The 25,200-nt window shown below is 51.9% G+C and overlaps 1 protein-coding gene across 1 annotated transcript in view; it reads left to right on the plus strand.

Annotated features, from left to right (window-relative positions):
- The first annotated feature begins 971 nt into the window (after positions 1-971).
- Positions 972-25,200, plus strand: part of BCR (BCR activator of RhoGEF and GTPase) — a 124,816-nt gene continuing 100,587 nt past the window's right edge. Inside the window, exon 1 of the mRNA XM_025474691.3 lies at positions 972-2,400. Coding sequence (XP_025330476.1) covers positions 1,062-2,400 — 1,339 coding nt within the window. The 5' untranslated portion in view covers positions 972-1,061. The remainder of the gene's footprint in view (positions 2,401-25,200) is intronic.

Genomic DNA, 25,200 nt, shown 5'->3' on the forward strand with positions numbered 1-25,200 from the left:
GCCCAGGAGAGGCCGGCCGACAAACACACAGCTCCCGACCACAGGGAGCGCGACGTGCGTGTCCGGTGAGCTACGGGGAGAAATTCCTGCTGATCAGCGCTGCGACCAGGCCCTGTGGCGGCTGCTGCATCACGCACCCCAAGACCACAGGGCGCTGCTGGCTTTGGCTCCCTGCCTCCCCCGGACCACCCGCTCCTCCGGGTCCCGCGTGCGGCTCCCAGACAGCTCGGCCCCGACGCTGCGGAGCGGCCGCCGGGCTGCGGAGAAGTGAGGATCCAGGTGTTCCCGTCCCCGAAGTGCACGAGTCGCCGGGGCCTCCGCGCGGCCGGCCGGGTGCGCCACCGCCGGGGGCACTGAGCTTCCCCGCGCGCGGAGGCCCAGGCGCGGCGGCGGCCGGGAGGGGGCGCGGCCTCTCGGCGCCCCCCCGCCCCCGCCCGGAGCCCTCCGCGCGGCCCCTTTAAGAGGCCCGCCCGGCTCCGGCAGCCGCGCCGCGGCCACCGCCCCCCGGCCCTCCCCTTCCTGCGGCGCCGAGTGCGGGCCGGGCGGGAGCGCGGCGAGAGCGGCCCGGGCGAGCGCGGCGGCGGGGAGGCGGCGGCCGGGCCGGGCCGGGCCGGGGCGCGGCGCGGGAGCGAGAGCCGAGGACGCGCGGCGGCGGCCGTGGGGGGCGCGGCGCAGGGCCGAGCGGGGGAGCGCGGGCGCCGCGCAGGGAGGCCCGCACACAATAGCGGCGCGCGCAGCCCCTCCCCCCGCGCCCGCGCAGCCCCGCGCCCGCCCCCGCCCCCGCGCAGCCCCGCGCCCCTCCCCCGCCCCCGCGCAGCCCCGCCCCCGCCCCCGCCCCCGCCCCCGCCCCCGCCCCCGCCCCGCGCGGCCCCGCGCCGCCCCGGGGAGCCCAGCCGGCCGCCGCCTCACCTGCCGCCCGGGAGGGGGCGGGCATTGTTCGGCCGCCGCGCGGGGCCATGGGGGCCGCCCGGAGCCCCGGGCCGGGCCTGCAGAGGTCGGCGCTCCGCCGCTGAGGCGGGCCCCGCGCGCAGCCGGGCGGCGCAGGTGAGGCCGGCCGCGCCATGGTGGACCCCGTGGGCTTCGCCGAGGCGTGGAAGGCGCAGTTCCCGGACTCGGAGCCGCCGCGCATGGAGCTGCGCTCGGTGGGCGACATCGAGCAAGAGCTGGAGCGCTGCAAGGCCTCCATCCGGCGCCTGGAGCAGGAGGTGAACCAGGAGCGCTTCCGCATGATCTACCTGCAGACGCTGCTGGCCAAGGAGAAGAAGAGCTACGACCGGCAGCGCTGGGGCTTCCGCCGCGCCGCGCAGCCCCCCGACGGCGCCGCCGAGCCCCGCGCGCCCGCGCCGCGCCCGCCGCCCGCGCCGGCGCCCCCGCCCGCGCCCGCGCCCCCGCCCCCGCCCGCCGACGGCGCCGACCCGCCGGCCGCCGAGGAGCCCGAGCCCCGGCCCGACGGAGAGGGCTCCCCGAGCAAGGCCCGGCCCGCGGCCGCCCGCAGGCCCGCGGACCGCGAGGAGCGCGGCGCCCCCACCAGCGTGGCCGCGCTCAGGTCCAACTTTGAGAGGATCCGCAAGGGCCACGGCCCGCCCGGGGCGGCCGACCCCGAGAAGCCCTTCTACGTGAACGTCGAGTTCCACCACGAGCGCGGCCTGGTGAAGGTCAACGACAAAGACGTGTCGGACCGGATCAGCTCCCTGGGCAGCCAGGCCATGCAGATGGAGCGCAAGAAGTCCCAGCTCGGCGCCGGCCCCGGGCCCGGCCCGGCCGACGCGCCCAGGCCCTCGTACCGGGGCCGCCCCTCCGAGAGCAGCTGCGGCCTCGACGGCGACTACGAGGACGCGGAGCTGAACCCCCGCTTCCTGAAGGACAACCTCATCAACGCCAACGGCGGCGGCAGGCCCCCTTGGCCGCCCCTGGAGTACCAGCCCTACCAGAGCATCTACGTCGGGGGTATGATGATGGAAGGGGACGCCAAGGGCCCGCTCCTGCGCAGCCAGAGCACCTCGGAGCAGGAGAAGCGCCTCACCTGGCCCCGCAGGTCCTACTCCCCTCGGAGCTTTGAGGACAGCGGAGGCGGCTACACGCCGGACTGCAGCTCCAACGAGAACCTCACCTCCAGCGAGGAGGACTTCTCCTCGGGCCAGTCTAGCCGCGTGTCCCCCAGCCCTACCACCTACCGCATGTTTCGAGACAAAAGCCGCTCCCCGTCGCAGAACTCCCAGCAGTCCTTCGACAGCAGCAGCCCCCCGACGCCGCAGTGCCATAAGCGGCACCGGCAGGGCCAGGTCATCGTGGCCGAGGCCACCATCGTGGGCGTCCGCAAGACGGGGCAGATCTGGCCCAGCGACGGGGACAGCTTGTCGGGCAGGCTGCCTCAGGATGGCACCTTCCATGGAGACCCAGGTGGGTACCTGCACCACCTTGGGTGGGCACACCTGCACCCTGGCTGGAAACCATTGCAAGGGAAGAGGGTGCGGTAAGCAGGGGAGAAATGGGTAGATACTTTGTGGACCGGTTTCCACCTGCTGCTGTGGACAGCAAGGATTCGCGCTGAATCCTGCACCTGAACAAATGCCATCCTCCACTTCCTCCTGAATGCAGGTTCCCAGGGTTTGGCCTGGGATTGGGTTGGGAGGGGCAGCGTGTGGGAATGGTAGGTGGCTGTTCCTTTGGTTCTAGAGTGGTGTGCGGCTCGTGAGACTACTCTGTGGGTTGGGACCAGGGTGCCCCGGGCAGTGATCTTGCCCCTTGATCTGCACTCTGGGTAGGCAGTGGGTCATGGTATTGAGAGGTGGCCATCTCTGTCTTCCAGATCAGGTACTTTTAGTGGGGCTTGATCTGTGTCTTGGGAATTCCTTGCCACCCCAACTGTTCCTGTCCTGGAAGAGTTACAAGACACTTCTGGGGAACCCAAGATGTGCTAGCTTGCTCCCAGGCCATTGGAGTGTCAGATTTGCTTGCTGACTTGCAGCCCGAATACAAGTCAGGGCAGGTGAAAATAGGAATTACGAGGAAGTGAGGTGACAGGCAATTCTGACTCAGTGGACCACTGCACATCAACGGGGGTGAAGATTTTATCCAGGGCTGAAGCAGAGCCACACCTGTTCTGATTTGCCTGGCTCTGATGGGAGACATCACCCATCATTACTCACCTATAGGGCCCCTGTGTGTATCTTACCCCAGCTCCATTTTTTCTTTCTTTTCTTTTTTTTCTTAAGATTTTATTTATTTATTCATGGGAGACACACACACACAGAGAGAGAGAGAGAGAGAGAGAGAGAGAGAGAGAGAGAGAGAGAGGCACAGGCACAGGCAGAGGGAGAAGCAGGCTCCATGCAGGGAGGCAGGGAGCCCGACGTGGGACTCGATCCCGGGTCTCCAGGATCACGCCCTGGGCCGAAGGCGGTGCTAAACCACTGAGCCACCCGGGCTGCCCCCAGCTCCATTTTCTGATCCTTTCGTCCACTCTTGCCTCCCTGTCTTCCCAAGGATGAATTGTACACTGGTGCTCATCTTGGCCTTCTAATCCATGGTCTGACCTTTGGCCCTAAGATGAAACCTGTGAGATTGTGCACATGACCTCTGGGGTGATGGGACTGAGTTTGAGGTCCAGGCAGTTTGTAAGACTGGAGTAAGAAGCGGGTGGATAGTTGTGGGATTTGGGTGGGCTGAAGGTTGTGAGGCTGTGGGGAATCTCTTGGAGTCCTGGTCCCTATTAGGCTGATCCGATTTTCTGCTCCATCGATTTTTCTTTTTCTGCTGATGGAGTTGTATGTGCTTCCATCGTCAGAATCCTCTTGAAACAAGGAAAGCTATTTTTGGCTCTGTCAAGTGGTCTTTTTGTGATCAGCTCTGTCCTGTTTGTTTTAGGTGCATCCAGTTGCTGATCTTCCAGTTGCAGCTGGGGGAGGCTGTGGCCTGCCACTAAGACCTGTGGCCTGACCCAGCTGCATCCCTTAGGTCCCTCCCTGGGGGGTGGAAGGCTGTAGTATTTAGAGGCCTGCTTTGCAGGCACATCAGCTCCCCTGGGGTCTGGAGGATTGCCCTGTGGTCACTGGGCACCAGCCTTGTCGGACCAGCTGTCGACTGAGTGAGCCAGCTTGAACTGGCCTTCAGCGCCAAGATGTAGGAGAACATCATTAATAAAGAAAATAAGAGGTTTTCATGGAGACCTGCAATCTGAAATGGTATTCTCTTGCTGATGGTGAATTCTGAGTTTCCAGAAAGCGGGGACAGGTTGGACGGAATGTGTTTCAGTAGGTCGACCTTCGGTACCTCTTCCCTTCTCATCAGCTGCTACAGACGTGGGACCCTGGTTCTGCGTGTAGCCCAGGACAGGTTCTCAGGAAATGGCCAAGGGGTTAATTTTACAGCTTAAACCTCACTCTTAGGATATTCTGGATCTTTCCCTGAATGTCTTCAACACCCTGTGTTATCTCTCCTGTAGGTTTTAAAACTGGTTTTTTTTTTTTAGCTCTAGGAGCTTTTAACTCTACTCAGCACTCTTCTGAGCATTGTGGCTGGAGGGGAAGGAGAGAGCCTGTGCTAGCAAAGCCATCTGTCTCTTTCCAGACTACTTCCTGATGTTCTTTAGATGGCCGTGGGGCCTGCTGGCCAGGGCTGCACCCTGCAGAGGACCAGTGAGGAAAATCACAGCGTGGGAGGGAGTGGAAGCACCCTAATTTTTCACAGCGGCAGAATCATAACTTCAGAATCCCTTTGGCTGAATGTGCTCTCGTATTTTTGAGTTGAGGGCCCCTGTGTTGGAGGGAAGAAGCTGAAATGACGACCTACCACTGTGTGCCAGGCATGGTGACAGTGTGCCTCATGCAGGGCCCCTCGCAGGCTCTTACATCACCTTGCGGTAGGTCTGCCCAACTGTAGGTAAGGACAAAACCAGGAAGTGGCAGAGCTGGGATTCCAGGAGTTCCAGGTCCCTGTGGGAATGCAGATCCGTTCCTTCCTGAACCTGGCCACCGTAGGGTGGGTGGTCTTTGAATCACCCTATACCGCACCTGAGAATCATGATGAGATTGGTCCGGGGGTCCTTCCTCTCCACACAGTCAGGGTCGGTCAGCTGTGAGCCCTGCTCTGTGCGAGCCCTTCCCTTTCTGTCTTGCAGGCTACGTGGAAGGAAAGTATAGTCCTTGCCATCTGGGAGCTGACATGCTAATGGGAGATAGGAACACACACACTATTTATGTGTTCAGAGGGAGTGAGATCAGGGAAGCTTCTGGAGGCAGCAGCACTGGAGAGAGGCCTTGCCTGTCAGCACATGTCTAGCGGCAGAGGGTGGGGAAAGCTGACCGCCCTGAGGAGCAGTGGGAGCAAAGGCTCTGGGGCACCCATGTAAGCCTCCTATGACTCTAAACTATATATATATACATTTTTTTTATTTCAATTAAATATTTGTAAAAAAAATTTACCATCTTAACCCATCTGAGCCTTAAGTGTCAAGTTCGTTGGCATCAGGCACATTCGCATGGTTGTGCACCCATCAGCACCATCCATCTCCAGAACTCTTTTTTTCTTCCCCAGCTAAAACTGTCTCCACCAAATGACAGCTCCCCATTTCCCCTCCTTGAGCTCCTGAAAACCAGCACTGTGCTTTCTGTTTCTATGATTCGACTGCTCTTAGTACCTCATATAAACAGAGTCCTACAGGATCTGTCCATCTACGTCTGGCTTATTTCACTTAGTGTCATTTCCCCAATGTTTATCCACACGGTAGCACAGAGTGTATGGTTTTTTTGTTTTTGTTTTTTTTTTGTTTTTTTTTCAGAGTGTATGTTTTGAAGGCAGGGAGGCAGGGATCCCTGGTTCATTTCCGGGTCTCCCAGGGAGCCTGGCTCCAAGCTGAACACATAGCATGTACTAGATGATTCCCTTCCTCCTTTTCACAGCTCTAGGGGTGAGTTGGGGACTTGAGAAGCTGGGAAGGTGTGCCGGTCATTGGGAAGCATCTTACCTGCTCTACCTATCTCTGACTCCATTCCTGTTCTTGGATTTCGCTTTCTGAGAGTTTTGGTGAGCTCTTCACAAGAGAAACCAGACAACCCAAGAACCTGCACTCTTTTAGGTCTGAAGAATTTTTTTTTTTTTTAAGATTTTAAAATTATTTTTAAGTAATCTTGGCACCCAATGTGGAGCTCGAATCACAACCCTGAGATCAAGAGTTGTAGGCTCTAACGCCTGAGCCAACCAGGTGCTCCACGGGTCTGAGGAATACTTGATCTGAACACTCAGTCCCCGTGTCCCTTGGCCCCTTTCCAAGTATTAGTCGTGAGTCCTGACCCCAGATCTTGTGCTTCTTTATGGGTTCTCAGATGAGTTGCTGCCCTATGTTTTCACATCTCTATTAAGCAGTTTAATTTGCCCTTTGGATTCTGGCAGTGTGTTGTCACCAGAATGATCATTGCTTTGTTTCTCCGTGGGGGGATTGAGTGGACTGGCCACCAGTTAGATTGAGTAATTCTGGGCCAGGAAAAGGTCACTCAGGCCTTGCATTGGCTTGATCATCATCTCTTCAAATCAGACCCTGTGATCACCCTTCAACTAAGTACAGGCTTCTCTCCTTGAACAGAGACAGAGTGGACAGAACAAGCTAGGTGGAGTCTAAGACCGCTAAGTCATCAACAAGGTGGAAACAGAGTCTGGTTCAAATTTTACAAGAGTTTTCTGATTACAGAATGGATGGCTTCCTCGTTTTAGGAACAGAGTGAAATATTCTGGAATGTTTCACTAAAGGAGCTAACTGGGAGTGCTGTTAATTTGTGTGGGTCCAGGGGATATGCCTTCTGGGTTCAGTGGCCACCTGCCCTCCTTGGTTGGGAGTCCTGTGGCCCTGTGTGTGTGACTGCGGCCCTCACTAGGATAAAGCATCCAGGTGAGCCATATGCTCGGCCCAGTTGGGAGAAGACATAGCAGTGCTTGAGGCCACGCTGCAGCTCACCGCTGTGGTTCGAAGGGCTTCCTTATGCACAGTAAATGGATGGGCATCTTCCATCTTCAGGTTGTCAAACCTGAAGTTTCAACTGCAGCTGCCTTTATTTTCCCCCCAGACTTATTTATTTTGGGAAGGAGCAGAGGGAGAGAGAATCTCAAGCAGATTCCCTGGTGAGCGGCGAGCCCAACACGGGGCTTGTTCCCACAACACTGAGATCATGATCTGGACTGAAACCAAGAGTCAGACACTTAACTGACTGTACCATGCAGGCGCCCTTGTGGCCGCTTTTAGATCAAGGTTCAAGAGGTGGCGGTGGTGGGTTTAATTAATTGAGTCCCACCGAGGGTCCCTCACCCTGACTAGAATACAATCATGTAGGGTTTTGAATTTGTTTTTTGTTTTTAGTGTTTTTGTTGTTTTTGTTTTGTTTTGTTTTTTACTTTGAAAGCAATGGAGTAAACTAAGTTAAAATGTTACTTATATAACATGTGATAGGTTTGTTTTTTTAACTGTGATACAACGTCCATAACCAAATGTGTCATTTTAACCATCCTTAAGTTTATAATTTTGTGTCATTAAGTACATACACGCTGTTATGCAACCATCACCACCATCCACGTCCAGAACTTTTTCATCTTACAAAACTGAAACTCTGCCCCCCATCCAGCACTAAGTCATCCTCCCTCCAACTCAGCCCCTGCCAACCACCACTCTACTCTCTGTCCCTGTGAGGGGTTATCCTAGGTCCCTCTTGTCAGTGGAGTCCCATAATAGCTGTCCTTCTGTGTCTGGTTTATTTCACTCAAGTAGGGTTTTGAAGTTGCCAGGAGCAGTATTCTCATCCTTAATTCCCATTTCTGGCCCTTAATAGATATGTTTAGGAAAATACCTGTTAGTCATGGTGATATTGCCTTGGCTTTCACACCCATGTATTTGAAGTGGCTCACGGTATTAGTTTGCTAGGGCTGCTCTAACAAAACACAACAGATGGGGTGGCTTAAATAACAGGAATTTATTTTCTCTTTATTTTAGAGGCCAGTAGTCCAACAAGGTGTTGGCAGAGTTGGTTTCCTCCGAGGCCTCTCTCCTTGGCTTGACTTACAGGTGCACCCCTGCTTGGGCTCCTCTCACACCCCACCCACATGCCTCTTCCTCTGTGCTTGGGCACTCCCAGTGTCTCTCGTGTGTCCAAAATGTCCTCTTCTTATAAGGACACAAGTCATATTGAGTTTGGACTTGACCTTCACGACCCCATTTTAATTACCTCTTTAAAGACCCGCATCTCCAAATACAGTCACATTTCGAGGTACTGGGGGTTAGGGCTTCAGCATATGAATTTGCGGGGGATACAGTTCAGTTCACAACACTCAGTGAGTCCCTGATTGGGAGCAGAGGAAAAGCTGCCATGGCTGAGAGAGATGGTGCTTGTGCTGGCCTCACCAGCCATGTTTTAGGAAGAATTTGAGTAATGTGGTGTTTGATGCTACGGCAGCCTCGAGCCAAGAAAACAGCCTGGCGTCAGGAGAGCTGTGTCCTCATGCTTCACAGGTTGCTACACCTCGCTCCTTGCCTAAGAAGTTAGTATTTAGACCTCATCATTGCTAAGATCCCTTTTTTTCAATTCTTTGATTTTTGTTTTTTCTTTAAAATTTTAGGTTAGAAACACAACGCTTCCCAAATCTTTCTTCTTTACCTGCCTTTCTAGTAGTAAGACAACCACCTCTCCCCATTCAGTCACTCAGAAACTATTTATTGACTATCTACTGTGTGCCAGGCTTTGTCTACATGGAAATTTTCTCTTGCTTTTTACTCATGGCTTTGTAGAGAGGCCGAGCTCCAAAAACTAACACACACGCACCCAAAAAAAAAAAAAAAAAAAAAAAAAAAAATTAAGTAAAATAAAAACCAACACACAAAAATAAAGTCTTTGTGATATCCTGGCGTCTTCCCTAACTGTATATCTTTCTTTTGCTGTATGTTTGCAGCTATTTCCTGTTAATCCTGTGTCTGGCTGGCTTCCTTCTCCAGGGTAGTGAGAACCTTAAGACAAGGTCCTACCTGCCTCTGTGTCCTAGGATTTGCCTCACTCTAGGTTCTTAATCATGTTTGATGAAGGATGTCCTGAGCCCACATGGATCAGTCTGTGTCTTGGGTGTTGTGGATGTTTGTAGGTCAAAGGCAGAAGGAGACTCCATTTCTGGGGTCTCTGTTTGCTCAGACTCTTTCCTGTTCTTTTTTTTTTTTTTTTTTTTTATTTATTTATTCATGAGAGACAAAGAGAGAAGAAGAGACACAGGCAGAAGGAGAAGTAGGCTCCCTGCGGGGATCCCAATGTGGGACTTTATCCCAGGACCCTGGGATCACAACCTGAGCCAAATGCAGATGTTCAACCACTGAGCCACCCAGGCGCCCCTTCCCTGTTCTTCTTAATCCCACATTCCCCCATCAGATAAGCAATATCAGATTTTCGGGAGCCCAGTGATACAGGTGCCCTGGGAAGGAAACTTGTTAGCTTTGGAAATTATCTGGAGATTATTTTTCCTTCTATGCTGAGGCTTAGAGAGCTTCCCAAGTCCTCAGACAGGGGCCTGCTAATTAGCTGTCTTGGATTCTAGCGCTTGCCACGGTGACCTTGCAAAATGACTGTAGACAGAGATGGAGGCTGGTGCCCAAGGGAGACACAGCTGACGAGTTCAGAGATGTGCCTCCTGAGGTCTGGTGCAGGGAGACTGGGAGGCCCCACTTGTGTAGCAACTACAGCTTTGGTGAAGGCTGTTTCGTGTGCCCGCAGAACATTTTTGTGACATAGCTGGAGCAAGATTGTTAACTTAATTATATGCCATCAGCTGACTGAGTCTGAGGGGGTGTGAGACAAATGCACCTGCCCGGGGTCAGGCAGTTGGTGGAGGGGCTGGTGCCGGCCTCTCTCCTCAGGCCGTGAAGTGATGCCAATCACAGGAGTGTGGGTACAGGGTGACCTCCTCCCCCTCCCCCAGTAAGTGGAGGGGATGTTCAGCAAACACGTTTCAGACAGGAATGGTGCTGAGTGTCAGGAGACAGGCTCCCTAGCAGGTCATTTTCGGTCTGCTGGGGAGACAGCCACATAAACCTAAGTGCTGTGATAGGCATCATCTGGTCCCCAGCCTTTGGGCAGGTCCACAAAGGCATCAGCTACCTAAGAAAGTTGTTTTTCTCCTTTCTCCTTGCAAATTTCTCAGAAAATTTCCTCACTCTCCCTATGTTCTCCTGGGGCACTTTGCTAAAGAGATCGCCAGCAAAATTATGTGGCAAGGAGACCAAGAGGACAAATAGGCCGGAGAACGCTGCCCATCTGTCTGAGCTGAGGGTGGGGGTTGGTGGATGCTGACTGTGCTCTGGTGTGAGCTGCAGAGGGTCAGGGCCTGGCTGGGAGGATGCACAGAGATGGCTGGCCACATGCACAGAGGATCAGTATGTGGCCCAGGGAGCACTAGGGAAGAATTGTCTCTGGCTGGCCAGGAGACTCGAGGGGATACTGGAGGAGAGGGAGAAAGACTTGCTGTTCCAGCCACAGCAAAGCCAGGGATGGAGCAGCCTGGGGGGGATCCTTCACTCAAGTACCTCTGTTGGTTTAAGAAGAGCCTTTGAAGATTCACTTCGTTTTAAAGGCCTGACATGCTCCATTTAGAATATGCTGCTGGGTCAGATGGAATGTTGGTAGAGCAGGAAGGGTATACATGCACATATGCTTACAAGTGACAAGGTGGATATTCTAGATGCAACATATGTCAACCTTGTCTGAGGAAAGAATGCAGATGATATAGGTAGATCCGGGGTGTGGTCCTGCACAGGGTGTTGATTCTGTGGGCGGAAGAGCATGACCCCCTCCTTGGGAGGCTTTGAGGGAACATGAGTACATAGAGTGGGTGGTCCCTGGAGGTCTGGCCCCCTGTCTGGTCTCATGGAGTCACCCCCTCAGGCATCTGATGCTGGTTGATTGCACATCACTTAGCAAGAGATTTAAAAGGAAAAATGCATAATTTAGGAGGTACAGGCCATTTTACCCACTTTGCTCAGCAAGAGTACCCAGTATGAGCTCTAGGGGGACCCAGGGGTCTCTGTTCCCTCTCATAGTGTGTCCTCTGGGGTTGAGTGGAGTTCTTGCATCTTAAATGTGCAGCATGTATTTTTCTGCCTCATGACCCCAGATGTGAAGTTCCATCAGCCCAGAGTACCTGGGACTACACACTGAAGTTGCCGAGCCCTCTATCCTGAGCCATATCCTCCTCCATGGTGGATAGTGTGAGGTCCTCTTGCAGCGTTCGTGATTGTGTGCCCTCCTGGCTTTTGGGGCCTCAGAGCTAGAGGCTGGAGGAAGAGAGAGACCTCTTGATTATTCTCATAGAGCGCCCTCCCCCGCAAGTTGATGGAGGGAAAGCTTAGAACCACTTTGTTCTCACTTTTAGTGATTGTGAGGCCTCAAGAGAGGAAATAAAAACCATAGACTTTCTTATTTTAATAGAAAATAGAGGAGGAAGACGGGAAGCTCTGAAAATTATTAATGCTTGGGCATATACAGGCTGTGCTGTGTCTGCAGATTGCCTGATGCTTTACAGACCAGAGGGCATTGCCTTGTGAACAGTAGGGGAGGATACTGGAGATCTGGGCACATCCCTGGCAGGGGCCCTGAGGTGTGTGGGGCAGCCCCTGGGGCAGGTGGGAGGAGATGAGGAAATGGCCCCCACTGTGAGTGGTAGGGGCACAGGGAAAGAGCTGGGTGATGTTTCCCCCAGAGCATCAGGGGAATCAGGGTGGCCTGCAGTCACCACTGCCGTCTGCTGTTGCCCAGCCACACCTCACCCCCTCCCTGAGAGGCTGGGGCAGCTGAACCTGCAGCACAGCTGGGGCATGAGGTGCTCTGTGTCTTGGTTCTTCTTGTGTTCTTTTTTGGGAGCTCCAGAAAGCCTTGTGCTTAGAGACCTAGGGTCAAATGTAGTTTCCATCCTGTCTGGTGCCGGGGATGATGGTGGGCAGGCGAATCTCTGGTTTCCCTCTTACACCCTATCAATGAGGAGCTATATATTTCTGACTGATGATGCTCTTTGTTAAATGACGGAGATGGAGAGGCACCTGGGTGGCTCAGTCGTGATTTTGGCTTAGGTCATGATGTCAGGGTGGTGAGATCAAGTCCCTCATGGGGCTCCGCACTCAGCAGGAAGTTGGCTTCAGAGTCTCTCCCTCTGCTCCTCCCACATGTGTGTGACACACATGCACGTGTACACACTCTCTCAAATGGCTTTTAAAAAATGGCTGAGATAGAATTCACACCACAGAATTCACTCATTTACAGTGTACAAGTTAGTGTTTTTTAGTATATTCACAGAGTTACACAAGCATCACCACTAATATTAGAAAAAATTTTCATCGCCTCAGAAGGAAACTGTTCCCTTCAGCTGCCCTGACCGCCCCCTCTCACAGCCCCTGGCACCCACCATTCTACTTTCTGTCTGTAGATTTGCCTTTTCTCTCTTTTTTAAAAAAATATTTTACTTATTTATTTTTGAGAGAGAGACTCTCAAGCACACTCCCTGCTTAGTACGGAGCCCGACATGGGGCTCGATCTCCTGACCCTGAGATCATGACCTGAGCTGCAACCCAGAGTTGGACGCTTAACCCACTGCGCCACCCAGGCACCCCTACACTTGCCTTTTCTGAACGTTTCACGTGAATGGAATTGTGTAACATACGGCCTTTTGTGTCTGGCTTCTTTCACTGAGAATAAGGTTGCGGGGTTCATCCCTGTTGTATAATGCATCAGCACTTCATTCCTTTTGGCAGCTGACTGATGTTCTAGAGAGCATTTTGGTACACTGGTAGCCAGGCTCTGGCTACTGCCTGGGCACACTCTGCTGGCTCATGAGGGTCCGGGTCAGACCTTGAGGCCTGAGAGGACTGTGTGTAGAGGTTCTGGAGGGACTAGGGGAGCCTCCTTTTCCTTGGGGGACAGCCCCGGGGAGATGGGATGCCAGAAGCCATGCGGTGGCTGAGTTTGCTAGGCTCAGCAGGACGTGATTCAGCCTCCATCCAGCCTGAGGCTCCACCTCACAGGTCTGTCCATCAGGAACCTGCTTGTTCAGAGGCAGCGTTTTCCATCCTCAGACCTCGACGAGGACTATGGTCTTCCCCTGGCTGCCCTGCCCCTGTTCTGATTGCAGTGAAATATCAGAACATAAAATGTATCATTTGAATCATTAAGCATTCAGTTCAGTGGCATTAGACACTTTCACACTATTTTGCAACTATCAGCACCATCCCTCTCCAGAACCTTTTCATCATCCCAGACTGAAACTGTCGGCGTAAACAACGACTCTCCATTCCTCCTCCCCCTTCCCAGCCCCTGGCCCCCACCATTCTGCTTTCGCTCTAGGGACCTCATACAAGTGGACTCCCGCAGCACTTGTGTTTTTGTGTCTGGCTTGTGTCACTTCGCATCATGTTTTCGGTGTCTTCCTTTTAAGCCTTTTGGCGCCGGGCCTGGGTGGTAGCTGGACAGTAAGGCCCCCCCCAGAGGCTGAGCTGACCGAGGCCTCCGCTCAAGGGAGAAGAGCAGTCTGTGCTTCGGGTCGCATGCTACATTTGCAGAGTCTTGCATTCTCCTCTCATAGGGACCCCCATTGCTGAGTTGTTTGAGGTGTGAAAGACTCTAAGCCATCCACTTGTTTGGACTTCTTCCATACTTGGATAGATAGGGTGATCTTTGTCTCGTGACCCTCTGCACTGTCATGGAACGGTTGTGATGTGAGGCAGGGAACGCACAGGTTGGACCAGTGATGCAGGCACCCACCTCACCTGTCCTCTCCTAGGTGCAGGGGTGGCCACGCTGGGCTCAGAGCCGTCATCTGGTTGGCTGGCAGTCCCAATGGCCTCACTTGTGAATTATCTTAAGTGGATGCTCAGCATAGCGTGTTCACTCTGGGGTGTGCCTGCAGACTGCTATGTGCAAAAACAGTATTTGTTTTTGCCCAAATCTTAGACCTTAAACCAAAAATGTGATTCACTTATCAATGTTTCATTCATTTATGAAAGCTTTCTACTTTCCTATGAGAACATGGGTGAATGTGTCCGTATACGTATTTGGGGGCACGGGATTGTCACTGGAAATGTATTTTATGTATTTTTATATATAAAAATGTATTTTATTCGTCCAGTGACGAATGGAATGTCACTGTCCAGCCACTTCAGCAGCACCAGGATCTGGCTGGGACTCTCTCACTGACCCCTCCTCTCTGCCTCATTTTCAGGAGGCTGGAAAGTAATCACTGTGCTAGGAAGTAGCAGAGCCTGTTTGGTTGGAGCATTGGTGTAAAATGTGGGCAACAGGGGAGGTGAGGGTGGATTTAGGAGAGTTGGGGTCATGCTGTGCAGGACCCGGAAGCCAGGCTAAGGATGTCGTGCTTTCTCAAAGCGTGATGGGGCAGATTGAAGGTTGTTGAGAGGGGAAAGGATGCCTTTGGAGCTTTGCCTCAGGAAAGGCCTTTGGCAGGAGCATGCAAGATAGTCTGCTGGGACTTGGGGCTCTAGAGGCATCTTGGGAGTGAGGGGAACTGACTGGGGAGTTGGAGAGAACGAGAACAAGCAGACACTGGGAGGCGGTGACCGAAGAGAAAGGAGACCTGATTGGTGGAGCCTGGGGGTTAGGGTGGCTGTGTTGGAGGCCTTAGGGTGGCGGGGAGTGGGTACAGGCAGTAGGCTGCAGACCTGGAGGAAGGGCCAGGCAAGGCAAGACCAGGAAGGCTGGCAGCAGGGCAGGTGTGTGGAGAGAGGGGAGGGCTGGGGCAGGCCCATTTGCACATTTGGGGGTTTCACAAAAGGGAGGAGTCTGCGATGAGAGGGGAAATGTGGTGGGGGTTTATGTTGCAGAAAGTCAGAGGGGTCAGGGGTTTTGGATTGGAGTTCTGAGAGATCCCTGAGTGTGTACCCATGGGCTTTCTTGGCCCAAGGATCCAAGTGGGAGCTCCAAGGAGGTGATCAAGGTATATGTGGGGGTCAGTGAGGAGGTGAGTGATCCCAGCAGAGGAGTGACCAAGTTCCTACTGAACAATGACCAGGAGTGATGTAACTTTACAGGCATTCGGTCACACGGGCCTTGTGTACATGTGGCTGTGCTTCAGAAACATTGCCCATGGCTCACCTGGGGACCCAGGGGTAGGGAGGTGAATGAGGCATGAGAAGATCAGGAGGGGAGAGAGATGAAGGTGGCTGTGAGAGAGCTGGGTTTGGGGCCCCTCAGCAGGTGTGCGAGGGGACAGAGAGGTGTGGCTTGTGGCTGGCACAGAGGGGAATGAAACAGTGGCCACGTGGGTCAGATCCCTGTGGCTGGTGGCCAAGTGCGGTTAGAGAGGAATGCATGATGAGCCCTGTGCTGGTGGAGTGTCAAGATGTGGAACCTGAGGCTTAGAGGCCCCAGTGAGTCACAGTGATGGCTTGGGATCTGAGACCAACGTGTGCATGAGCTCCCAGTAGGGAGGCCCTTATGGAAGAGCATCTTGTCATACCCGCCGATGCCTGCCCCCCAAAGCAGCTGGTGAGCCACTGTTAGAATTGACCCTAAGAAATCTGAGTTGTGATTATTAACATAAGTCTGGTTTCCTCTCCTATGGTATTTTTTCAGTGGCCAGATGGTGCGAGTTGCTGCAGCAGATTTCTTCTCTGGGGAAGAGTAGGCAAGGTTCCAAGAGGGCTGTTTGAGGTGTGCATGGGGAGCAGTTCTAGAAAGGAGTTTGCGTCTCCAGAAGTGGACCCATGTGGTTCTAGAAAAGAATGCCCACAGCTCCAGAAAGGGGTGTGTGAGGAAGCATCAGAGACTTGGTCCCAACATTCCTTTGTCATCTCCCGGCTTCTCCAGCCCCATGAGCCCTGCGGTTGCTTGTTTATCCCTGCTTGTCTGCAGTCTCAGGTTCCAGAAACTCTGGCAAGGAAGTCCGGGAAGGTTCATGGGCTGAGGCCTGGGCTGCTAGCTGTCTGGGGGAGGCTCTTTGTTCCAATCGCTCAGGAAGTGTCTGCTGTGTTGGGCTGGGCAGTCAGGTCCCCAGAAATCCAGCAAGGGGCCTACTTCCTAATTCTGCAGGTGCACGATTGGCACAGTTGGCCCTGGGGAGCAAGAGAGAAGCAGAGGTGTGGCCTGGGAGTGCAAGTGGGGGGTTACATCTGAGAGAATGGAGCATAGATGTTTCCTTCTCATTTCTTTCTCCTTTCTCCCTAGTCCCAAAGCACTGAGCTCCCTCAAGTATGTGAATTAATGGAAGCCACTCCTAAGGGGAATAGGGTCACTTCATGTTTATTGAATTCTACGTGACTAGATGCGAGTGTAAATACAACCTTTGATGTCAGAGGCCAAGGCGGGACCTTACAGGCATCGCTCGGACACCCCATCCAGCCTCTTATGCTCCAGGGTACGCAGACCAGGCAGGAGCAATAGGGCAGGATCCATGTACTCTCCTTGGCTGGTCCCTTTCAGAGCTGTTTTGTTTGAAGATTTAGAGGGATTTTTGAAAGGCTGGGCTGGGCCGTGGCTTACTTGGGGAAGATCTGGGGGTTTTCATTTGCCTGGGACCTTTTAGGGGTCAGCAGGGTAGCCCACAATGTTAGGAGTCCAAATTTGCCTGGGATACATGGAAGTGTGCAGACCTTGGAACGTCACGGTTGTACTGTGTTCGGTACAGCTAAGCCTGAGGGCCGTCAGCAGAGTGGTTATGGGAATGGGGGCATTTGGCCTGGCAGAGAATGAAAGAAGTAGGCCTCCACCCTAGCTGCCCACATAGACGGCCTCTGCTCTTATTAAAACAATCACACATCTCCACGGCTGGTCACTTGTGGAGAATCTCATGTGTGAGGTTCTTAGTTTTGTTTTGAGATCTCACAGTGTCTGTGGGTCAGCAGTCAGGGCATGGCTTAGCTGGGTCCTCTGCTTGGGGGTCTCTGATGGCTGCAATCCAAGTCTTGCCCAGGGTCCGGGCTCCTGTCATTCATGTCTGGGACTCCATGTCTCCTCCATTCTCAGCTTGTTGGCAAAAATCCAGGTCCTGGTGGTTGTAGGACCGAGGTCCCATTTCTTGCTGTCAGCTGTTCCCAGTGCCCAGAGGTCAGCCCCCTTCATAAGCACTTCACACATGGCTGTTTGATTTCCTCTTCTGAGCCAGCTTGGGTTTCTGGGAAAGCTCCATGGCTGATTGCCTCTGCAGCCAGGGTTGAGAACCATCCTCCTCCAGGAATCCACAAGTGCTGACTATATGTTCTACATGGTTGATGGGTGTAAGAGGGATTTCTTTTAGGTCACAGCTGGAAGGCTGGCTTATTTGGGGAGACAGGTTTTCTTTTTTTTTTTTTTTTTTTTTTTTTTTTTAAAACAACCTTTTTTTTTTTTTTTTTTTAAATTTTTTTTTTATTTATTTATGATAGGCACACAGTGAGAGAGAGAGAGGCAGAGACACAGGCAGAGGGAGAAGCAGGCTCCATACACCGGGAGCCTGACGTGGGATTTGATCCTGGGTCTCCAGGATCGCGCCCTGGGCCAAAGGCAGGCGCTAAACCGCTGCGCCACACAGGGATCCCGGGAGACAGGTTTTCTACTCAGTATTAATGGAGACTTCCTTCTCTTCCTGACTTTGTTATAAAATCATATCTATAATTTTATGTAGCTGAGATCTTGCTGCATTAATGAGAGCCTCTTCTTGTTTTACTAAATATTCTGTTAATATTTTATTTTTATTTTTTTAAATATTTAATTTATTTCCTCATGAGAGACACACACAGAGAGAGAGAGAGGCAGAGACACAGGCAGAGGGAGAAGCAGGCTCCATGCAGGGAGCCCGATGTGGGACTCGATCCCGGGACTCCAGGATCACACCCTGGGTGGAAGGCAGGCTCCAAACCACTGAGCCACCTGGGGATCCCTCTGTTAACATTTTAATTATCACATTGTTACTTTGTGATAGAGTTACAGTTTAATCTAATTTTAATTATTTTTGTTGGACATTTAAAGTATTTGCTGAGGGGCACCTGAGTGGCTCAGTTGGTTAAGTGTCCGACTCTTGGTTTTGGCTCAGGTCACAATCTCAAGGTTGTAAAATCAAGCCTGGTTTCCTGGGCATGGAGCCTGGTTAAGATTCTCTTTCTCCCTCTCCCCATCTCCACCTCTGGGCTGCGTCCCCCTCACTCTCAAACACACACTCTCAACAAAACAAAGCAAAAAAGTTTACTGAATGTAGCTGATAACTGCAGTATTTCAGTGAGCATCCTTTTTTTTTTTTTTTTTTTAAAGATTTTATTTATTCATGAGAGACACAGAGAGAGAAGCAGAGACATAGGCAGAGGGAGAAGCAGGCTCCTCACAGGGAGCCCGATGTGAGATTCGATCCCCAGACTTGGGATCATGCCCTGAGCCGAAGACATATGCTCAACCACTTGAGCTACCCAGGTGTCCCTCAGTGAGCATCTTTTAAAAAAAATTTTTAAGTACTCTCTACACCTGGGGATCCCTGGGTGGCTCAGTATTTAGCGCCTGCCTTTGACTCAGGGCGTGATCCTGGAGTCCTGGGATCGAGTCCCACATCAGGCTCCCTTCATGGAGCCTGCTTCTCCTCTCTCTCTCTCTCTCTCTTTCTATCATGAATAAATAAATAAAATCTTTAAAAAAAAAAAAAAAGGTACTCTCTACACCCAATATGGGCATAGACCTTGAGATCAAGAGCTACGTGTTCTACTGACTGAACTAGCCAGGTGCTCCAGTGAACATCTTTTTTTTTTTTTTTTTTTTTTTTAAGTTTTATCGAGTTCTAATTCACAAACCAATCAGTTCACTCATTCAGAGTGTATTGTTTGGAGTCCCTGGCTGGCTCAGTCAAGTGGCTCTTGATCTTAGGGTCATGAGTTTGAGCCCCACGTTGGGGGTAGAGATGAATAATTATCTTTTAAAAAGATAAAGTGTACAGTTCAATGGTTTTGGTAAATTTCATTAATTTTTTTTTAATTTTTATTTATTTATGATAGTCACAGAGAGAGAGAGAGAGAGAGAGGCAGACACATAAGCAGAGGGAGAAGCAGGCTCCATGCACCGGGAGCCCGACGTGGGATTCGATCCCAGGTCTCCAGGATCGCGCCCTGGGCCAAAGGCAGGCGCTAAACCACTGCACCACCCAGGGATCCCTAATTTTTTTAAATTGTGGTAAAACATATGTAACATAAAATTTACCATTTTAAGCATTTTTTAGTGTCCAGTTCAGTGGCATTAAGTCCATTCACATTACTGTGCATCCACTACCACCATCCATCTCCTTTCATCCTGTAAACCTGAAACTCTTCCCATGAAGCACTAACTCCCCAGTCCTCCCTCCCCCAGCCCCTGGTGGCCACCATTCTATTTCCCGTCTCTATGAATCTGACTATTTTAGGAACCTCCTGTAAGTGGACTCATGTAGTATTACTGGTTTATTTCTTTGACTATGAAGGTTCATCCATGTTGTAGCATGTGTCAGAGTTTCCTTCTTTTCTAAGACTAAATAACATCCCATTGTTTGTACGACATTTTAAGTATACAGTTCGGTGACATTCATTACATTCAGTGAACATCTGTTTTGTTTTCTGTTTCTTTTTTTCTTTTTTTTAAGATTTTTATGTATTTATTCATGAGAAACAAGAGAGAGACATAGGCAGAGGGAGAAGCAGGCTCCCCTGATGCGGGACTTGATCCCAGGACCCCAGGATTGAGCCAAAGGCAGACGCTCAACCACTGGGCCACCCAGGTGCCCCCCAGTGAACATCTTCTTATATGGGTTTCTGTTCACATTTCTGCCTCCTTCCTTGCTGGTGGGCATCTGTCAAGGGATTTACCAAGGTAGAGGTGTAGATGGTTTGAAGACCCTGATATCTTCTGTCAAATTACCTTCCAGAAATGTTTCAGTTTTATGCTTAACCCTTTGCTCTTTTTGGACCTCCTTCTTGCCCTGTTACTTTTTCAGGACTTTACTGAAGTGGTTCCATCAGGAGATAAACCAGGCAGGCTTCCCCTGAGGCAAAGGAATGGTAGAGGGTGGAGGGTGGGGGGCAGGTCTTGGTGGAGACTTGCCTAAAATCCAAAATTATGATCTAGAGTTTTTGTCTAAAGAGTAAGATCTGAAGTTAAAGTTCTCTTTAGGAGGCATTTGTCCTAAACTGGGTCCCATCATAACTACTAGTTCCTTGATATTCCCCAGGTTCCATGGGCCCTGAATCAGGAGAGGCCCTAAGAGGGGGAAGGGGTACACCCATCCAGTGTCTCATTTGAGAAGCTTCCCGAGGCCACTGGCTGTGTGACACTTAGTCCTTTGTCAGCTCTATGGTCCTTGGTAGGGAAAGAACTCCCTGTCCCCTTGTTTATCATGAAACTTGCTAGTTTATTGCTGCCTTGGGCTGGTTGTAACTGAACCGGAAAAGCATTTCAACTTCTCTTCCATGTACCTTGGCCATGGATTAGGGCTGCTAGATAGCATTGTCCGGTTAATTCTGGCCCATGGACTTCCTGCCTGGCTTTCATGGAAGCTCCAAGGAATCTGAATGCCATGGTAGAAAAGAGATTTTATGAAAGGGAGAGAACCTTGCATGGCCACACTCAGCCAGCAGAAGCCGTGTCAGGGCAGCAGCAGGGCCGTGTTTGGAGGGAGGGCAGCGTTGTATAATGGGCTTAGGGAGGAATGGGGATAGACATTTCTCTGATGCTGTTGAGTTGTCTCAGCACACTGTGATGGAGATCCACCTTAATGTTTTAGTACTGCTGAGAGCCAACTGTTCTGGCGTTCCAGCCATCCTGGCTCATGGATTATAGAGCTGGGGCTCACACTTGCTCCTTCTGCTCTGTGTTGCTCATCTTGGCTGTGCCCTTGGCTGCTGCTCTTTTACTTTGGTAAATTGCTTTAAACTCCGTGGGCCTCTGAATTCCCACTTGTAAGTGAGGAAGCCGCACAGTAACATCTTTAAGATCCCTTTAGTTCTGTGATTCCTAAGAAAATTAAATCATGTTACTTTGAGTTTCCCAGCACATTACTTGGAAAACCTTGTTGGCAGGGGTCCCAAAGCCATCTTTCTGTAAGACCCCATTGGGTCTGGCTGCTTGCAGTGACTGGGGTCCAGGGAGCCTGTGACGAGCCAGAAGGTGGATTTGGCTCTGTGTGAAAGTGTAAATGGGAACTGTGATGCTTTTTTGCTGGTTGATTGGCCATCCATTGGCCAGCCCTTGTGCTGGGAGCAGGTGCTCAGAGGCTGTGCAGGTGTCACCTGGGCAACATGCTGAAATGCAGAGCATGGGCAGCAGGAGGCCCAGATCGAAGTGGGAGGGGGTGAGGGCCGTGTGGAGGGTGTCTGCCCGGGCGAAGGTGATGGTATCCAGGCAGGTGGTTGGCAGGGGGAGGCCTGTTCATGCCAGCTGGTATCTTGCCAGCCAGAGCACAGCCCTACATAGAAACCCTGGTGCTAAGGCCAGCACTGAAATGAGCGGGGCTCGAGTGTGTGGCTACTGCCTGCATGCATCTCCACACCATGGTGTTGGGGACGTTTGGTATGTTGGGGCCATTGTTTTTCTTCATCACAGATGACTGGCCCTCCAGTGGCCTGTTGCCTGCTGTAGGCCCTACCTGGGATCGGAGTTTAAGGCTTGCTGCCTACAAGGGGAAGCTCTCTGGTCCGTGCTACACTTTTCTGAGCATTCTCATTGGCAGTGGAGCAGGGACTGTCTTGTGTCGGAGCTTGCCAACTCCGGGGTTGGGTCGGTCAGTCTGGAGGGCTCAAGGATGGGAAGGAGACTCTATTGACTGTCTGCACTCCAGTGGGGCGTGGATGCCTCAGTGGAAGTCTGTACTTTCCTGGAGAACTTTCCATTTGGCAGGCTCAGTACTCTGTGCACTTTGACTCCCAGTGACCCACAGAGCATGTCGGTCAGTGTTCCCTCTTTGGCAGTCTTGCAGGAGAGAGAGGACCCCTCCCTTTACTGGAACTTTGTATTTGGGCTTGGCTTTACTCTTTGTGATGGGATCCCACGTGCCTTCCAGAATTTGAGCCCTACACTTCCCTGCAGGGAGCTAGGTGGTGCCTGCCACGTTGATGCTCAGACAAGGGGAGCTTAGAAGGGTGAGAAGCTTCCAAGGCAGAGCCTGGATTTGAACCACAGGTGGTTATTTGAGCCTCTGCTCTTTGGTCTGCAGTATTGGGGTTGGCAGACCTTTTTGTAGAGTCAGTAACTAATATAGGCTTTGTGACTGAGGAGAAACTGAGGTGATTAAGTACTTACATAACCATTTAAAGTGTTAATCACTTAAAAATATAAAAATCATTCTCAGATCCCAGGTCACACAGAAACAGGCAATGGTGACGTGCTGGATTTGGCCAATGGGCTGGAGTTTGCTGACCCCTGCCCTACAATGGGCTGCCTCCTAATTCTTTGTGGTTGTGAAAAAAGATGACAGAGCCTTGTATGGGTGTCTCACGTGTTCAGGAGCCCTCATTAACATTCTTCATGGAACCTGTGAGGCAGGCAGTGTTGCTGTTCTGTCCCCCACAAGGACTGTTTCCTCCAGGAAGTCACCAGATGTCGCAGAGCTGGGATGGGAGATGGTTGGCTGGTTAACAGTTCCTGGTTGCTTCCCAGTGTTGGGTATTCATCCCCTGAAACAAGGCTGAAGCCGAGTGATGGGACAAGACCATTGTACCATGCTCCCCATTTTTGTACCTGTTTGAAAATTTCCATAACAAAAAAATTTTCAAGAAAGAGTCATTTATTGATCAAAGCTGTAAACAAAACCCTTTACCTTGAGAGGACAGAGTGTTGGAATCCTGAATCTTCCTCAAGCCCCAAATATGCGTCAGTAGACTTGCTCATCTGTTTCCTGGTAGCAGATGTTCCAGAGATAGCAGTAGGCTGTTCCTAAGCCCCGCCGTCCATCGTCCCTTCATCATTGATCCATCCAGCTGTCTGCTTAGTCCATTTGGGCTGCTCTACCAGAATGCCTTGAACTGGGCAGTTTATAAACTACAGAAATCTATTTTTCACAGTTCTGAAGGTTGGAAATCTGAGATCTCAGCACCTCCAGATTTGGTATTTTGCGAGGGCCCTCTGCCTGGTTCATAGACAGCTGCTTTCTCCCTGTGTCTTCACGTTGTATAAGGGATGAGGGAGTTCCCCAGAGTCTCTCTCATAAGGGTCCTAATCCCATTCATTAGTGTTCATTTGAATACTCAGCCCTCACGACCAAATCACCTCCTGAAGACCCCACCTCCTAACACCATCACACTGGGGATTAGGTTTCAACATACGGATTTTAGGAGGACACAGACATTCACCATCCATCATCCATTTATCATCTTCCTGTCCAAACGTCCACTTATCCATCATCTATCCATCTACTCATCACTCATCCATCCATCATCTAAGCATCCCTTTATCCATGTGTTCATCTGAAGTTTATGTAGCACCTGCTGGGGCTCAAGCCGTGTACTTAGATCTTGACATAGTTCTTGACTCCAAGAAACCCATAGACATGTGACATGTGATAAATGGATGATGTGATAGAGGTCAGTACCAACTGAGCACCAAGAAGGGATTGACTCTGCTGGGTTAGCTCAAGGAAGGCATCTTAGAGAGGGTGGCCCATTAGTTGGGTCTTTTTTTTTTTTTTTTTTTTTTAAGATTTTATTTATTTATTCATGAGAGACACAGAGAGAGAGAAAGAGAGGCAGAGACCCAGGCAGAGGGAGAAGCAGGCTCCATGCAGGGATCCTGATGCAGAACTCAATCCCGGGTCTCCAGGATCACACCCTGGGCTGAAGGCAGTGCTAAACCACTGAGCCACCCGGGCTGCCCATTAGTGGGGTCTTGAATGGATCCAGATGGAAGGGAGTGTGTTAGGCTACTGTGGGTATGGGAGAGGGGGAGGGCATTCCAGGCCGAGGCAGACCTGTGCACAGAGGCAGAGAGGATTGGGGCAGCATGGCTTCCCCTAGGGTTCCATGAGGCTTGGGACAGCTGGAGCATGGCACTGGGACAAGGGACTGACTGGCCACAAGGTAAGGCAGTCTGGTGTGCTGTCTCAAGCCAGAGAAAGCCCCTGGTGGCACTTAACCTGGAGGGTGGGGTGAGTTTGAGGTGTGAGAGTCATCCTGGTAGCCCCAGGCCTTGCTTGATTTCCACCCTGAGTGTGCCCAGGCTGCTTTGGGGTTCTGGGTACTTTGTGGACAGAACTCTTCCATAAGCTGGGCAGCGGGCAGCCCTGCTCTGGCCAAGGCAGGTGTACCTGCCTGTGCTCACCTTTGTTATGGCTTCTTGGCTCCTTGTTTCCTGTTGGGAAGCACCAGTACAGGCAGGGTAGTATTTTGTGTCTGTGTGTAAAACAGACATGCTTGAGCTTCAGTGTTTGTGGAATTCTACGCTTCAGTTGGCTCCTCACAAGGATGGTGTGGGGCGGCTGTCCAGGAACCTCCATGAGGCCCCCTTGGCAGTCGTAAGAACCTCAGGCTCAAACCCACTGGCTAGAAAAGCAGAGAGGAGCAGCACTTGTTCCTTCAGCGCCCTTCCTCCCAGGCCTGTGCCCGTGGCTGGTCAGAGGCTGTGGCCAGGGCTGCAATGTTAGGGCCTCGCCAGGCCCAGAGTGGGCACGGTTACTTATAATGTCAGAAAGAGCCCTTGTTCGTTTGTTTGCTTAACTGTGGTAAAATACCAGTAACCTAAAATTGACCATCTTAGCCTTTTTTTTTTTTTTTTAAGATTTTATTTATTCATGAGAGACACACAGAGAGAGAGAGAGAGAGAGAGAGAGGCAGAGACACAGGCAGAGGGAGAAGCAGGCTCCATGCAGGAAGCCCCATGTGGGACTCGATCCCAGGTCCCTAGGATCACATCCTGGGCTGAAGGTGGTTCTAAATCGCCGAGCCACCCGGGCTGCCCCATCTTAATCTTTTTTGCAATAAAGTGTAGTAAACACACAATGTTCTATTAGTTTCAAGTGGATCATTTTCATGAGTCCAGGACAGTGGCATTAAGTCATTCACATTGTTGCGCAGCCGCCACCACCATCCATCCCTACACCTGTTTTCATCCTCCCAAGCTGCAAGTCTCTCCCTGTCAAACACTAACTGCCCACTTTCTCCTCCCAGTGCCTGGCCACCACCACATTCTGCTTTGTGTCTCTATGAACTTTGTGTTTCTATGGCTACTCGGGGTACCTCCTGTCAGTGGAGTCAGACAGCACTTGTCCTAC

This window comes from Canis lupus, chromosome 26, assembly GCF_003254725.2.
Source record: "Canis lupus dingo isolate Sandy chromosome 26, ASM325472v2, whole genome shotgun sequence".
Lineage (NCBI taxonomy): Eukaryota > Metazoa > Chordata > Mammalia > Carnivora > Canidae > Canis > Canis lupus.